Source organism: Colletotrichum gloeosporioides (assembly GCF_011800055.1).
Source record: "Colletotrichum gloeosporioides strain Lc1 chromosome Unknown consensus_65, whole genome shotgun sequence".
Classification (NCBI taxonomy): domain Eukaryota; kingdom Fungi; phylum Ascomycota; class Sordariomycetes; order Glomerellales; family Glomerellaceae; genus Colletotrichum; species Colletotrichum gloeosporioides.
The window spans coordinates 251,187-264,031 of record NW_025544710.1 but is presented as its reverse complement, the minus strand read 5'-3'; the positions used below and the strand labels follow the sequence as shown (position 1 = coordinate 264,031).

Genomic DNA, 12,845 nt, shown 5'->3' with positions numbered 1-12,845 from the left:
CATAGTCAAGATACGGGAGCAGATTGGTCTGTGATTGCGACATACCTGGGGGAATGACGCCGCCGAATCGCGTTTCAGGGTTCCCCGCAAAACCATAACACAATCAAGATGACGCCTTTCCAGCTCGGGATGGCAAACAGCTGGAAGCGCACCACGACCACTGAGAGGCATTGTGTTGGTCGTCGACTGTGTGTGAAAGCATCCTTTCTGACAAATGCAGTATTGAATAATGGCGCGGTGATTGGCTTGTTTAGATGTTGTTGGGGAATTCTATGTACACTTGACCTCGGATGCGCATGCCGTCTCGAATCATGATTCGATCGTCCCCACCAACGGATGTTCGAGTCAATATTAGGGCGCGTTTGACCTCGTGAGGACGATGATATAAAACGTCTAAGAGTCGGCCTTCGGTTGTGGTGCGATATCACCAAGCAAACCCCTCAGACCATCATCGAAATGGCCGCCGCTGCAGTTCAAGCTCCTCTCCTCGCAGGACCTCCAGGTCAGCCTGACATTGGCTACGCGCCCAACCACGACAACTACCTGGCGAGAATCCAGCGCCGTCACGAGCAAGAAAAGCTGAACAATTCTCTCCCCGACGGTTTTCCTCAAAGGTTGGAGTCAAAGCTCGTCTGGGATGGCAACACGCTGGCTGAGACCTATGACTGGAACTATGTGTTGACGGATGCCGACAAGAAAGAGGTCGACGAAGCTTTACAGCATTTCAAGTGTATGTGAACAATACATGTGCGTCCACTTGGATTCTCTGAGTAACTCTTCTTGCAGCACTGAAGAAGCCTCTTGGTGAGATCAGCCAGGAGACATTTCCTCTGCCCAACCTGCATAAGACTCTTCGCGCCATCTCAGATGAGGTTCACAACGGTCATGGCTTCAAAGTTGTGCGCGGAGTACCAGTCACCAAGTATACCCGCGAAGAGAACATCATCATCTATGCCGGAATCTCATCTCATGTCGCACCCATCCGCGGGAGACAAGACACTCAATTCAACGGCGAGCCAGCGGACGTTGTCCTTGCTCACATTAAGGACCTCACCAAGGTCGTTGACGCTCAAAGAATCGGGGCGCCCGCATACACCACCGATAAGCAGGTATTCCACACCGATTCAGGTGACGTGATTGCACTTTTCGCCCTTGGTGAGGCTGCCGAGGGTGGCCAGAGCTACCTTTCAAGCAGCTGGTTTGTCTATAACGAGCTCGCTAGAACGCGGCCTGATCTGATCCGTACATTGGCGGAACCTTGGAACGCTGATGAGTATGCAATTATTCCCTCATGTGGCTGGCTGTGACGCTTACCGCAGATACAGATTCGGTAAAGACGGCAGGTCGTACAGCACTCGACCTCTATTGCACTTTCAACCATCGGAAGGCGGCAAGCCGGAACGCCTGATTATTCAGTACGCGCGAAGAAGCTTCACCGGATATTGGGGACTTCCCCGATCATCTGACATTCCTCCCATTACGGAAGCCCAGGCGGAAGCCCTCGATGCTCTGCACTTCACCGCCGAGAAGTACCGAGTATCTCTCGACTTTCACCAGGGAGACATTCAATATGCCAATAATCTGAGCATCTTTCACGCCCGCGGAGGGTTCGTCGACTCTGAAGAAAAGCAGTGAGTCGAAGACCATTGAATGACAAGTTAACCGCATTGATGCTGACACAGTGACCAGACGTCACCTCACACGCCTGTGGCTTCGAGACCCGGAACACGCATGGAAGACACCGGTTGCGTTGAAGGAGAGATGGGACAGAGTGTACGCTGGGGTGACTGCTGAGAAATCGGTATTCCCTCTGGAGCCGCAGATTCGCAGTGCTAGTCGAGGCGAATTCAAGCCAGAGAAAGAGAACGCAAAGGCCTAGATAAAGGAAACGTCAAATGTTAGGCCTGGCCAATTGCCTGATCTACATACGAATGCCACGCGTTCCGTTGGTGCCAGGTGCATCTCCATTGAACACATCAAAGGAAGAGGTTCAAGGACAAAGTATCACCCCATGTCAGATGTAATTGAATTGACAATCAAGAAATAATCCCCTATCTCATGACTCGCTCAATTCAATTCAAAAATTACCCGCCGATGGCTGGCTGAATACCAGTTGTGAGCTGCATGCTTGCGAAGCACTATCGCATCTTCCCAGGACCGGATGACGTCGTCACGGCATAGCACAAATTAGGCTTGGCCTCCGCGGCCAGAACCAACTCCGTGTACTTAAGCCGAATAACACTAAGGAGACCTACAACGCGCGTGGAAATACATCGGGCAAACCGACACACAATCAACACCTAAGCTAAGACAACTCCAAACCTTATCATCCCGCCTGTCGTTGGATTGCTACAACTGGCCCTACAATTGCGTTATCGGGACCCTGGAACGCACCGTCGCAACCCCCCACAGTCCGACGTGAAGATAGCGACCTAGTGCCGGCTTCAAGTATCGGTAGCAATCGGCATCGCATCCAGGCGCTGTATTGCTGATTTCGTTCTGGCGTTATGGGGATGCAGGCACCTCCGACCCCGGGAGATAATGCAAGCTGGCGCGGGCGCATGGGTCTGTGGGTTGGGAGAACGGCCGAGGCCAGGATGGTACCCCGCGGGATGCCATGATGTTGGTGTTTACATACATATACTGCCATCCGATCGTCCAATGTATGAAACTCCTGAGTTCAGTGCGTTCAGTTAGGTCGCCTTCACAGATCATTTCATCGCTGTTGTCTTTCTGCTTTTGACCACAGATAGGTCGCAAGATGTCTTTCCTACGGCGACCGTTCAAAAGTCGCGACAATGAAGAAAACGTCGATGCGAACTCGGGTCATGAGTCGGACGTTACCGATGGGAGCCTTCACTATGTCGTCGAGAAAGGTGGAAACGACTCGGGCCCTTCCTACCAGGAGGCAACGGGTGCCCCAGTTGAGACGAGTTCTCCATTAGGATATGCTGTCGGGCCCGTCACTATTGTCTTTCTCAATGTGAGCAAGATGATCGGAACTGGCGTTTACTCAACTCGTACGTCACGGGCATTCTCTTGTTGACATTTGCACTGACAAGCCGCAGCTTCCGCCATCCTGAAGGGTACTGGTTCAGTTGGTCTGAGTATGATCTACTGGGCACTGGGATTCCTGACTTCAATCGCCTCCTTCTCCGTGTATCTCGAATTCGCTTCGTACTTTCCGAACAGATCCGGCTCCGAAGTGGTCTATCTAGAACAGGCATACCCGCGACCAAAGTGGCTGTTTCCCACGGCGTTCGCCTTCCAGTCTGTGGCACTGTCTTTCAGCAGTGGCAATGCTATTGGTAGCCAGCCATATCCTTATCTCTTGTATCTCGTTGCTAATTCAATTCAGTTCTTTCTCAGTATCTGTTCAAAGTAGCAGGGTCGACTCCAGGGCCCTGGCAGTTGAAGGGCGTGGCGGTGGCTGGATACACTGTTGCCACATTAGGTGAGTTCGCCTCGCAACTCTGAGGCATGATTTGTCCCAACTTGCTGACTTTGGCACTCTTAGTCGTTGCTCTGCATAACAACTTCGCTTACCAGTTTTCCAATGGGGTCGGCGCTGTGAAGCTGTTGACGCTCGTCTTCATTGCCATCACTGGATTGGTTGTACTAGGAGGCCACACCAAGGTCCCTGAGCCGCATGCAAACTTCGAGAACTCATTCGATGGTCAAGCGACAGCTTACGGCTTGACGAATGCTCTTTACAGAATCATTTTCTCGTATGCAGGTTTCGAGAACGCCTTCAATGTCGTGAACGAGGTTAAGGTATGTTCAATGACGATCGGGCAGTTTGACTCTAATCTGCTATGTCGGTTACAGAACGCTGACAGGGTGACGTTCAGAACCCAGTGAAACAAATTAGGAAGTACGGGTGGATTTCCCTTGGCATTGTGACTATCCTATACATCTTAGCCAACATTGCTTACTTCGCTGCCGGTACGTTTTGGTCAATACGCTTGTGCCGTCTTCAGGCGACACTGACTCATTTTGAACAGTACCGAAAGCGGACTTGGCAGCAGCCGAACAGATCGCAGCAAGTCTGTTCTTCACCAACGTTTTCGGCTCCAGCGGTGCGGTTAGAGGGCTCAATTTCCTCATTGCCTTGAGCTCCTTCGGCAATCTCCTGACGGTGCTGATCGGATCTTCCCGAATGCTACGAGAATGTGGAAGGTATGATGAAGCTGAACATCTTATAGAAGATCATACTGATGTAGCTTTTGTTCAGGCAGGGTGTTCTGCCCTATCCTCGGTTCTGGGCGTCAACGAGACCTTTTGGCACGACCCTGGGTCCTTACCTCGTCAAATACATCTTGACTATAATCATGATTGTCGCTCCTCCCGCCGGCGATGCTTTCAACTTTAGTAAGTCTGCACGAAACTCATGTTTTGAGAGGTTGAGAACTAACAGAAATCAAGTCGCCGACCTCCAGGTCTACCCTTCCGCCTTCTTCGGTTTCGTCATGTCAGTGGGGCTATACGTCGTTCGCTGGCGTCGCAGTCGCCTCAATCTCCCTCCTCCTGAGTTCAAAGCATGGGACGTCATTATCATCTTCAATATCGCAAAGGACTTGTATCTCCTCATCATGCCTTGGTACCCCCCTGAGGGTGGCGTGTTTGCCGGCGATGTGAGCTTCTGGTATGCCACATACGTGGTTGCCGGCATTGGGATGTGAGTTAGCCCCAGGAAATCATGCATGTTGGATGGACCTCATACTGACAACGGATACTAGTCTCGTTGGCTGTGGTGTGTACTACTGGCTTTGGATCTATGTCGTCCCGAAGGCTAGGGGTTACCGGATTAGGCAGCAGGTTCTGGAGCTGGCCGATGGCGCTCAGAGCCACAAGCTTGTCAAAGTCCCGGTTGCCGACTTAGCTGCATGGGATGCCACGCATGATCACGTTGGACGGCCGTTGCAGCAAGTTCCAAGTGTTCCAGGGTCAGAGGAAGAAAAGAAGCAAGGACTGGTGTGAAATTTGATCGATCAAGAGTAATCAGCATCGAGCTATTCTGGCGAGAGGCAGATTATCAATTGAGCTCGGTTATCGTCGCGTTGTTATCAACAAAGCTTTGACATTATCTTTCCCAAGTCAAGGGTTTGCGTCGGAACTCCAAATTATGATTAAATTTCTTGATTTGCAGCATTCATGTATCATTGATTTGATAACTAATTCAACGTCCCTGACCCATTTTCTGATCTCTCCCTCCCGACGGTAAAATCAAGCCTTGCAAGTGTTGCAGTTGGCCCGAGTCCAGTCGTATCTCCAGTTTTCGTCCTTCTTGCTCTGGTCCATCACGCCGTAGCTAATGTCCATGCAGCATGCCAGCTGCGCTCCATTGCAAGTGTAGCCCGGCCAGGAGGTGGTGCACGTGGCACTGGCGCAAGCGGCGAAGAGAGCAGCAGCGATGGCCGCGGTGAAGCCTGTGATCTGCTTGGTGGGCTGGGTTTTGGTCTAGTCACAAACTTAGTCAAAGCTTGTTTGGAGAAGAACCAGTCATTGTACCTACACCGATAATGGCGTTATAAACTTTGTTTATATGGTTCGCGATTTTGTTGACTTGGCGAAGGATGATGGTGATTGCAGGAAGATCATTTGACTTAAGGTTCAGGCGCACCCTTTATAGTTCGGTCAGTTATGCCGGCCAAGGCGAGAACAATTTGGACGTAGAACTTCTAATCTATCTCATATGATAGTGGATTGTTCTATAGTATTGTTGTATTGAAATTCAGGAGTAATTCGTATTTTAGAGCTATCCCGCCGGCTGAGAAGGCATAGTTGCTGGCTGGAACCAGCTCCCGTCGGTTGGGTCATGACTCTGATCCTGGGAGGTGCCGGGCAACCTGTGTACACGAAGATATGATAAGAGTGTCTTTGTTTGGAGTTTGACATTCCCCTTTTTACTTGAGCCGAACACTCTCTTGCTTGGCTGTCGTAAGAACCCCGTCGCGCAACACGTGTGGTGGTTTATCATCGTGAGTCAGCTCCACTACTTATATCCAAGCTACCCACAGCAGTCGGAATAATACTGCACACTCCCATGACCCAATGCTGGGCCCACTCGACAACTTCCAAGAGTTCTACATGCCCAGCTAGATGTGCCATGGACGACGAAAAAAGACCGCCAGTCCAGCCGTTTAGAAACCAGAACCGCTTTTCGAGTACACTGAGAAGCACAGCGAAGTGGCACAACAAGACGCATGCATGCGGATTTGCGGCATGTATGTCGTTCATGATGACGTCGGACACAGTATAAGGCCAGAACAGGAGCATGCCAAGTTCCACGTGAACGCCTGCATGTGCGATAAGATAGGCTACTTTCTCGAGTTGCACGACAGCATTCCCATATGCCTCTTTACGTTCTTCATCCAAATGAAGCTTGAAGAAGCTCGCAAGCACCCCAAGCTTCTCAAAGATATTTCTTGGCAACACCATTCTTTCAAGTGAAGGATGCCTAAATGACACGATTAGCCATTGAAATGAAAGTTGAGCATCTAGGCGGGCCCTACCTGTAGACAGGATCTCTTTCATCGACTGACCAGATTCCCAAGGCTAGCGGTGCGAGTTGTGACTGCTTGAAGCTTGGTCCGAACGCATCCATCGTGCTTCGCATGCCCCGGACACAAACAAAAAGCTCGACAATTTTGGACATGGGAGCGAGCTGGCTCCAATCTTTGTGTGTGACCTCCAAGAGGGAAAACACGTAAATGATCAAAAGCGAAGAGAAGCAAAATGTTTCCCGCCAGTTGTTTTCGGTCACGTCCTGCAACGCCTCGCGGAATCCCTCAGCGCAGCATACCAATCAATTAAGTTAAAACTGAGGCTTGAGATTAGCTGATTAAATGACTTTTTATAATACTTTTAATTATTTTAACTAATTTAATTTAATTTAATTTAAATTACCTAAATAGGAAGTTAGTAAAGCTCTTATAATATTCTTAGAGGGTCTAAACTTATATTATATAATAATCTAAGGTTATATAGCTCTCTATTAACCCCTCTACTTAAAATAGTAGTTATTAATAGTAATACTACTACTTTAAATCTAGTTTTAGAGGTATTAGGTCTTCTTAAGCTATAAGGGCTTTATTAATAACCTCTATAATATTAGAACTAACTTAATAAGGCTAAATACCCTCTTATAGTCTATTATTATTACTAGGATAGTAAAGATATTAAGGGTAAGTTTACTAAGTATTAGGAAGGTTTATTAATATAAAATCTACTACTAAATAGGTATAAGGGTCTAGCTACTTAGACTAGAAGGGCTTAGGGATAGTTCAGCTAGACTAAGTTAAAAGGATAGAGAACCTTATAGAGATAGAGTATAGAACCCTCTATAGTGAGGACTTAGTAAGTACTTATAGAAGAGTTAGAAAAGAAGATCTTAGAAGAAGTAAGTAAAAGTAGTATAGTAATATTATATTTACTTTTTAGGTACTTCTTTTATTAGTTTAACCTAACTATAGCTTATAGCTCTTAAATACCTTTATAATTCTTTTACTTCTACTTTACTTTAGGAAGGTTAGTAATAATAATAGTACTATATACCTAAGTAATACCTACTAATTAAACTAAAGAACTTATACTTAGTATTTACTAAGTACTAAGTAAGATAGCTTATATAAACTTATATAGAGAAGATAACTTTAGCGAATAATTAGAGGATAATATAAGTTAATAAGGGGAGATAAGAAGCTATATTTTAAGTAAAGCTAGAGGCCTTAAAGAGGATAGGCTACTTATACTAAATACTTATTAAAAGGATAATAAGTATATATAGGAGAATAGGGAATATAAGACCTCTCCTTATAGATTAGATAAGCTATAGGGCTAGATATTTATAGCTACTACTAATAGGTTAGCTTAAGTTAGAAAGCTAGAGGAAGCTACTAGCTAAATATTAATATAGTAGATTATAACTATAATAGCTAACTAATATAAGCTAATTATTACTATATTAAGTAACTAAGTACCTACTAAATAGTTACTAAAGGTTTATAAGAAACCTTTAAACTATAATATAGCTTACCTCACTAGTAAATCTACTAGTATAAAAAGGGAAGATTAGCTTATTATAGTAGAGGAGGTTTATAAGTACTACTTTAGCTACTCTAATAGCTAGTATATTTAGTAAGCCTTAAGTATAATAGAGTATACTTTATAAATAGAATAGTAAACTTATTAGTAAATATTTATAGATATATTAGGGAAGTAAGTTAACCTTATATAGGAAGACTTTAGAGTTTTTATAAGAAGGTAGTATATAGCGCCTAAACTTTAAGAATAAAACTACTATAATACCTTAAGGTAGTACTACTAAAAGGATAATAAGAAACCTATTATATATTAGGCTTATTAAGAGTCTATTAACTAAGCTTTTAGTAAGCTAAATATAGGTAATATAAAGGCTTATATATTCTTTTAGGGTTTTATAAGGACCTTAAAAGATAAGCTTTTTAAATAAGATATTAATTATATTAATATATATATTATAGCTTTATATATATAGAGATTATAGGAGATTTTAGAAGGGAGATATATAAGAAGGCCTACTAGCTATTCTAAGTTATATAAGTAACTATACTTAGGCTCCTTAGATTACTTTTATAAGAGCGGTTTATAACCTCCTTAGTTAGTAGACTTAAGGGAGTACTATTTAGAGACTTTATCCTAAAATAACTACTTAGTAAACCCCTATATAGGGCTTAGCTCTAATAGTAAGCTTTCTAATCTTTAGGGAACTTAGTACTATAATTATAAGAAATATAAGTATATATCCCCTAATTATACTAAACTATATATATAGCTTATAGGTAGTAATTAGAACTTAAACTTAAGATAGGGTAGGATTAATACTATTATAATTTTTTATATAAATAATACTAAAAACTTAAGAAATAAGTAGGTATAGAAGTAACCCTAAGGGGTATTATACTAGAAATCACTTTAGTTCTTATAGGGTAGACTATTAAAGGTTAAGTAATTATATTCTAAGTATATAATAAGGTTAAACTATTAATTAATATAGATATTTATACTATAGTAAACCTTATATAAGAAGACCTTATTAAGAAACTCTTACTAAAAGAGGTTATTAGTATTATAGCCTTAAAGCTAATAGACTTTTAAGGAAGACTAATACTTATTAGTAAAGTTTATTAGCTTACCTTCTTCTTAATTAATAGCTAAAGCTACTTATAGAAGATTTAGAGAGTATTTATAGTTAGCTTATATCCTAAGGGAGTAGGAAATATCCTTCTATCTAATAACTTAATAAATAAAGAAGGTATCTATATAAACACTTATACTTATACTTAGTTATATAATTATATCTTACTCACTAAGCTAGAGGTAATAGTATAAGAGATTATAAAAAATAGCTAGAAAGCCTATATAATATATTTAATAGGAGCTTTAGTTTTAGATAAAAAAAATATTAATACCTTAAGTAAAAGCTTACTAGATAAGAGGTATAAGAAGAATATCTCTAAAGAACTTAAACCTTTTACTAACGTTTTTAATAAGGAAAATATAAAGAAGGTCCTTAGATTAAAGGGAGTAGTATATTATATTAAGCTAAAACTTAGTAAAGAGCCCCTATATAAGTTAATATATTTTATATTAGTAGAATAGCTATAAACCCTTACTAAATATATTTAGGAAATAGAAGTAGCTAGATATATTTACTACTTAACTAGCTCTACTAGGGCACTAGTCCTATTTATACCTAAAAAGGATAGTAGCTTATAGTTATATATAGATTATAGAGGATTAAATAAAATTATAGTAAAGAATTAATACTTTTTACTACTAATTAGTAAGCTTTTAGATAAGCTTACTAGTATAAAGTTTATTTCTAAAATTAATTTAAGTAAAGTATATTATAGAATTATAATTAATAAAGTAGATAGATAGAAAACTATATTTAGGACCTAATATAAGTACTTTAAGTATATAGTAATACTATTTAGGCTTATAAACGCTTTAGTAACTTTTTAGGTGTATATTTACTAAATACTTACTAACCTTTTAGATATTTATTATGTTATATATTTAGATAATATCTTAATCTATTTAGATACTAAGGAGTAGTATACTAAAGACCTCTATATAGTTCTATATTGCTTAAAGGCTACTAAGCTGTTTATAAAACTAAAGAAGTATAACTTCTACTAAATAAAAGTAGATTTCCTTAGGTTTTATATTACTTAAGATAGTATTAAAATAGACCTAAATAGAGTTTAAGTAGTTACTAAATAGCTAGTACTAAAATCCTTTAGGGATATCTAAGTTTTTTTTAGCTTCTATAACTTTTACTATAAATTTATTACTAAATACTCCTATATTATAGCTCCTATAAATAGTATATTAAAAAGAAGTTAAAATAGTATAAAGTTAGAAGCTTTCGTTTAGATAGGGGAGATATAAACTATATTTAAAACACTTTAGAAAGTATTTACTAAAGCCTTAATATTAAAATACTATAACTTAGTGCTAAAAACTAAAGTTAAGACTAATATATCTACTTAGGTAGTATTTAATATACTTTTATAGAAATATAATACTATTTAGCACTTAGTAGCCTTCTAATTAAAAAAGCTTTTAGATATAGAAAAACACTAAGCTATAAAGTAATAAGAGCTCTTTACTATTATAAAAAGCTTAGATCACTAAGTATAATATCTCTAAAAGCTCCTTAAGAAATTCTTAGTACTTATAGACTATATAGCACTAAAGGGGGTACTTACTATACCTATATATAATATTTATAGAAGGCTTATATAATAAGTCTACTACTTATTAGTATTTAATTTTAAAATCTAATATAGATTAGGAGTTACTAATCTAATAGATAAACTATTATAATACCTTAATTATATAGTAAAAGATTCTAAAGTAGATAATATACTCCTTACTTTTAGGAAGAAGCTAAAACTTATTAGCTAGTTATTAGTAATAACTTACTAATATATCGCTAAGCTTAAAGGAACTATAGCTACTATAAGAACTTATATCTAAGCTATTTAGTAAAGTATATAAAAACTTTATTAGAGGGCTAGCTCTAAAGTTAAGAGATCCTTACCCTTAGGTTAATACTACTTTATAAAAGGTACTAATAAGTTACTATATTAAAGTATATATATTAGTATTATTACTTACTTAAAATTATATATAGATATTATACTAACTGCTCTATAAGAAGATAGTAATATATTAGAGGACTTAGGGGGAGCTAGGATTATTATACTAAAGTAGTATATCCTATATACTATAATAAGGGAGCTTATTTAGGATAAAATAGTATATATATTATAATTAAGCATAAATTTTAAATAGATAGTTAGAGGACTATAAACTAAAAACTACTTCTATAGAGAACTTATAGCTAAGGTTTACTAAGATACTAAAGAATACTAAAAGTATTAACTTAATAAGAATAATATCCTTTAGTTTAGAAGAAGACTTATTATCTTAGAAGAGAGATCCCTCTACTATAAAATCCTAAAAAACTATTATAATATACTTAGATTAAGGTATATAGGGGTGAATAAAATAGTAAAGCTAATCCTATAAAAATTCTATTAGCTATACCTAATAGAGGATATATAGTAATATATTACTAAGTGCTTATAGTACTAAGGAGTATATATACTATAATATAAGCTATATAAACTACTATAAATATTAGAATTACTAGCACACCTATTTTAATAGATTTCCTTAGACTTCTTAACTAGCTTACTAAAGAGTTACTAAAATAATAGGATTATATATAATATAATCCTAGTAGTTATATATTAAATAACTAAAGTAATATAATTTCTAGCGATAACTAAGTAACTAGATACTATAAGTTTAGTAAAGATCTTATATTAAGAGATTAAATACTAATATAATATACTTAAAGCTATTATTAGTAATTAAGATAAGTTAATTACTAGTTAGTTCTAATAAGATTAAACTAAAGTTTAAGATATAGAAAGGTATATCTTTATTATATAATATCTATAAATAGATAGCTAAACTAAGAGATTATACTAAGCTCTAACTATATACCTCTTAAAGTTTAGTAAAAGCTTATATAACTAATAAGTAATATAGCTAGTTAAAGCTAAATTCTCTTATAATAATAGTAGATATACTATTATTAATATATTACTATTTAAAACCCTTATAGGTTACTACTTTTAAATAATTAATTACTACCTACTAAGTATTAAAATTAAAACTTAAGGGGTTAATAAAAAGCTTAAGAAGTTAATAGAGGTTTACTAAAAGATAACTAAAAATTAGTAATATATAATAGAAGTATAAGCTAAAAATGTAAATACTAAAAGGAAAGTGTAATTATATAAGGTTAGAGATATTATAAAGCTCTTAATAAAGAACTTCTACTTTATAAAAAGTTAGTAAAAACTTACCCTATAATTTATTCTTATACTAATTATAGAAGTTATAAGCTTTAATACCTATAAAGTATAGCTCCTAGAAAAATATAATAAGGTATATAATATCTTCTTAGTTATTTTACTAAAGCTATAGTATAGCTAAAAGCTTACTAAAGGATAGCTTTTAGACCTAGAAGAGGACTTTAAAGAATAGGAAATTAAGGATATTATATTATAAAGGGATATACTAATAGGCCCCTTATATTTAGTTAAATAGAAAGGCTAGCTAGTAGAATATAACACTTAAAAACTTAAAAAACACTTAGTAAATATTTTATAAATCCTTATAAGATTTAAGAAGTAATAATATAAGTTATACTATAAATAAGATAATAAGTAGTATAGAGAAATAAGGAAAAGTTAATTAACTATAAAAAAACTCTAAAA

At 37.9% G+C, this 12,845-nt stretch overlaps 3 protein-coding genes across 3 annotated transcripts; 2 read left to right on the top strand and 1 right to left on the bottom strand.

Moving 5' to 3' along the window:
- Positions 1–311: 311 nt before the first annotated feature.
- GCG54_00012339 (uncharacterized protein) lies at positions 312–1,879 on the top strand (the record flags this gene model as incomplete). Its single annotated transcript, XM_045412217.1, has 5 exons — positions 312–322; positions 399–730; positions 787–1,273; positions 1,326–1,631; positions 1,690–1,879. The coding sequence occupies 5 exons, from the start codon at positions 312–314 to the stop codon at positions 1,877–1,879; spliced, it is 1,326 nt and encodes a 441-aa protein (XP_045261252.1).
- An 882-nt stretch (positions 1,880–2,761) lies between these two features.
- GCG54_00012338 (High-affinity methionine permease) lies at positions 2,762–4,980 on the top strand (the record flags this gene model as incomplete). Its single annotated transcript, XM_045412216.1, has 9 exons — positions 2,762–3,020; positions 3,069–3,308; positions 3,359–3,454; positions 3,518–3,774; positions 3,840–3,945; positions 4,005–4,179; positions 4,235–4,371; positions 4,426–4,678; positions 4,740–4,980. 9 exons carry the CDS (start codon positions 2,762–2,764, stop codon positions 4,978–4,980), a joined length of 1,764 nt encoding a protein of 587 aa, XP_045261251.1.
- A 996-nt stretch (positions 4,981–5,976) lies between these two features.
- GCG54_00012337 (uncharacterized protein) lies at positions 5,977–6,790 on the bottom strand (the record flags this gene model as incomplete). The annotated part of the gene is made up of 2 exons (XM_045412215.1): positions 5,977–6,460; positions 6,516–6,790. Coding segments are annotated over 2 exons (759 nt in total), but the record flags the coding sequence as incomplete, so codon positions are not given.
- Between the last annotated feature and the right edge of the window lie 6,055 nt (positions 6,791–12,845).